At 40.2% G+C, this 3,045-nt stretch overlaps 1 protein-coding gene across 1 annotated transcript in view; it reads right to left on the bottom strand.

Moving 5' to 3' along the window:
• LOC143019431 (uncharacterized) overlaps nt 1-3,045 on the bottom strand; it is a 301,610-nt gene that overhangs the window by 114,702 nt on the left and 183,863 nt on the right. The window contains exon 3 of the mRNA XM_076175067.1: nt 240-450. Within this exon, the coding sequence (XP_076031182.1) occupies nt 240-450 (211 nt within the window). The remainder of the gene's footprint in view (nt 1-239; nt 451-3,045) is intronic.

The following is a 3,045-nucleotide window of genomic DNA, read 5'->3' as shown; positions in this document are numbered from 1 at the left end:
ATACGAGTATGAAGAATATGAAGAATATGAATATGAAGAATATGAAGAATATGATGAATATGAAGAATATGAAGAATATAAAGAATATGATGAATATGAAGAATATGAAGAATATAAAGAATATGATGAATATGAAGAATATGAAGAAGTCGAAACAACAACAACAACAACAACAACAACAACAACAACAACAACAACAACAACAACAACAACAACAAAGGTGATATCTTCACACTTACAGATAACGTTGAGGTAGACCGCCTTAGAGATCTTGGGTTCTGTAGACACTTGGCACTCATACATGCCAGAGTCCCGCGCTTGGACGTACTTGATCTGCAGACTCCAAGTGTCCGAAGCCTCTTGGTGAAGGGACACGAACCGGTCGTCTGTGATGAAGATGTACTGGTTCACGGACAGGATGTGAGAGTCGCCCTTTCGCACCCAGGACACCTGTGCGGGAGGGGGAAGAGGGAGAACATCAAGGTCTTGGTTGGTGGAATGGAAGTAAAGGGAGGAACGCGAGGAGGTCGCGTCTGTGAAAGGCGGGACGGAGGACAATGCTAATAAAATAGATATAGATGTGTTCATACGAGCACATATATTTATATGTATGTATATATACATATATAAATAATATATATATATATATATATATATATATATATATATATATATATAGATCCTTCAGGGATTAAAAAAAGTTAAACGACTATCAACGTTCTAAAGATATTAGCAGTTCAGGCGTCTATGATATATATATATATATATATATATATATATATATATATATATATATATATATATATATATATATAATGAGACATTCTAACAGGTTGACGTTAAGTGGAGTAGGAAACACAGGAGTCTTAGTCTAATTTTATTCCTGACTAGTTTCGCACGTATACTTTTTCATTCGTTTGAAAAAGTATATTTGCGAAACTAGTCAGGAATAAACTCAGACAAAGACTCCTGTGTTTCCTACTCCACTTACGTCAACTGTCAGTATGTTCATATATATACATATATATATATATATATATATATATACATATATGTGTGTATATATATACATATTGTGGTTGATAAATTTATATATATATATATATATATATATATAAATATGAATATATGCATATTGTCACAACCAACCGGGCTAGGCTATATTGCAACATAATAGATAGATAAATAAATAAATAAATAAATAAATAAATAAATAAATAAATAGGTATGTGGCCTTGGGCAGTTCTCTCGAGGGGCTCAGAGAATGTCAGCAGGATAATCAAACTCTTTGTTAAAAATCATTGACTAATCACAGTTGTAAAAACACCTACAGCATACAAGGGACATGGCATACATAAAGAAATATATAGAATAACTACAAGTACATGAAAAACTGAAATATTATGAAAACATCAATTATACGGTTTTCATTTCACATAGAGATAAATGGACATTCAAACCGTTACAAGGTTAGCACAGTTTGCGCATGATTTTGATGAGCTGGTGTGTGGACTGAGAAATCTTGATTATGGTTAATAGACTGCTCATCAAGGTAAATCGTCTACAAAGGGTCTTGGTGAATAGGTCGTATCGGAGACAGATACTCAATGATTTCTGGTTGTAAGGGAACACTTCAAAGATGGAATAGTTTCCTGTAATCTGGGACTGGCAGAGAGAGAGGGCAGAGGGACGTACTCAGGTTTCTTTGTCTAGTAATTGGTAAGACGTCCGAAATAACTGCTTGCAAAGGTTTGCAACTTCGCGTGGGTATTTGCCATTCACGGGTTTCTGTAATTGTTGATTTGTTCAGTTACAATCGAAGAGGTATGAAGGACTTGCTTGTTGTTGGAATGACAGTGTAGAGAAACTACGTAGTATTCAGATGAACCGTGGGCGTATCACAACTTTTCCGTCTCTTCTTCTTGGTCTTAGTCCGTATTCTTTCTTGCAGAAACAGGAGGTCAATGAAATGGGCCTGAACTTGTCTATGGCAAGCTTGGGGATGGACGCAATGGTGCTAGGCGTCCAGGCACGAGGTACATATCCATTGCTAAAGCTAAGGTTGCAGAGCTGCAGCAAGGGATTGCCAGGGACTTTGAGGAGCAGGTGAGGGACTTGGTATGTGACGCCATCCACCCCAAGGGGCTGTTGCTTTACTTGCGGCAAGAGCACGACGCAGTTCGTCCTCAGTGATGGCCACGTCGTCATCTTCATCCGCCCGTAGTAATGCAGCCATTAGAAGCAGAGTACGAACGTTCTTCTGGACGTAAAGTGCCTCTTGAATTGGAGCGGGAAAATTGTTTGCCTGTGCATGCTCAGACCAAGTATTTAACGAGTCCTACACATATTGGGTTGGGCTGTGGTGGAGAGCACTCGATGATTTCTTCTTGATGATTTTGTTTATTACGTACCACATGGAACCAACGCTGGTCTGGTGGTTGATGCAAGGGCGAGCTCAGTGAAGGCTTGCTGTGCAGTGAGATTGTCGATGTGAGTTTTGATTTCGTCAAAGCGTACTGAAATGGCTGTACAGCGTACCGTCAGGTTGGCAACAGTCTCGCGGCGAGTCAGGCAAGTTTGAGGGTAACAACGGTGGAACGGCTCTTGGGTGGGACCGAGGTGGTGGCGCGTCTATAGTCTGGGAGATGACCACTCGAGGGCGTTTCGTACATCCATGCCATGCATTTACTCCGGGTTTGTGACAGCTGGGGCGTTTCTACATGGATGTGTTTGGAGTGGGAAGCTGGTCAGCTGTAGAGGCATCATTAGTGATGGTGGGCTGAAATGGGCTGCAATGTAGGCAATTAGGGAGGGGTGAGTGCTTGTCAAAAGAAGCAGAACAATGCCAAGATATATGCCCTACTCCCCAGCTTTTGAAACACCAAGGCTGTTCATCTTTCATCCTCGAAACTCGCACAGTCAGGCTTCTACGTCTCACTATATTTTCTGTGTAGGGATATTGAAATGTTGATTTTCTTTTCTTTCTCGAATACCGGCTACACTTGGTTCTCTAAGGTACACCAAGGGACTCCCCTTGAGAATGCT

Source organism: Oratosquilla oratoria, chromosome 37, assembly GCF_046742065.1.
Source record: "Oratosquilla oratoria isolate Oo_2021 chromosome 37, ASM4674206v1, whole genome shotgun sequence".
In the NCBI taxonomy this organism is placed as follows: domain Eukaryota; kingdom Metazoa; phylum Arthropoda; class Malacostraca; order Stomatopoda; family Squillidae; genus Oratosquilla; species Oratosquilla oratoria.
Note: the sequence above shows the minus strand (reverse complement) of the source record. Positions and strands in the feature narration are given on the sequence as shown.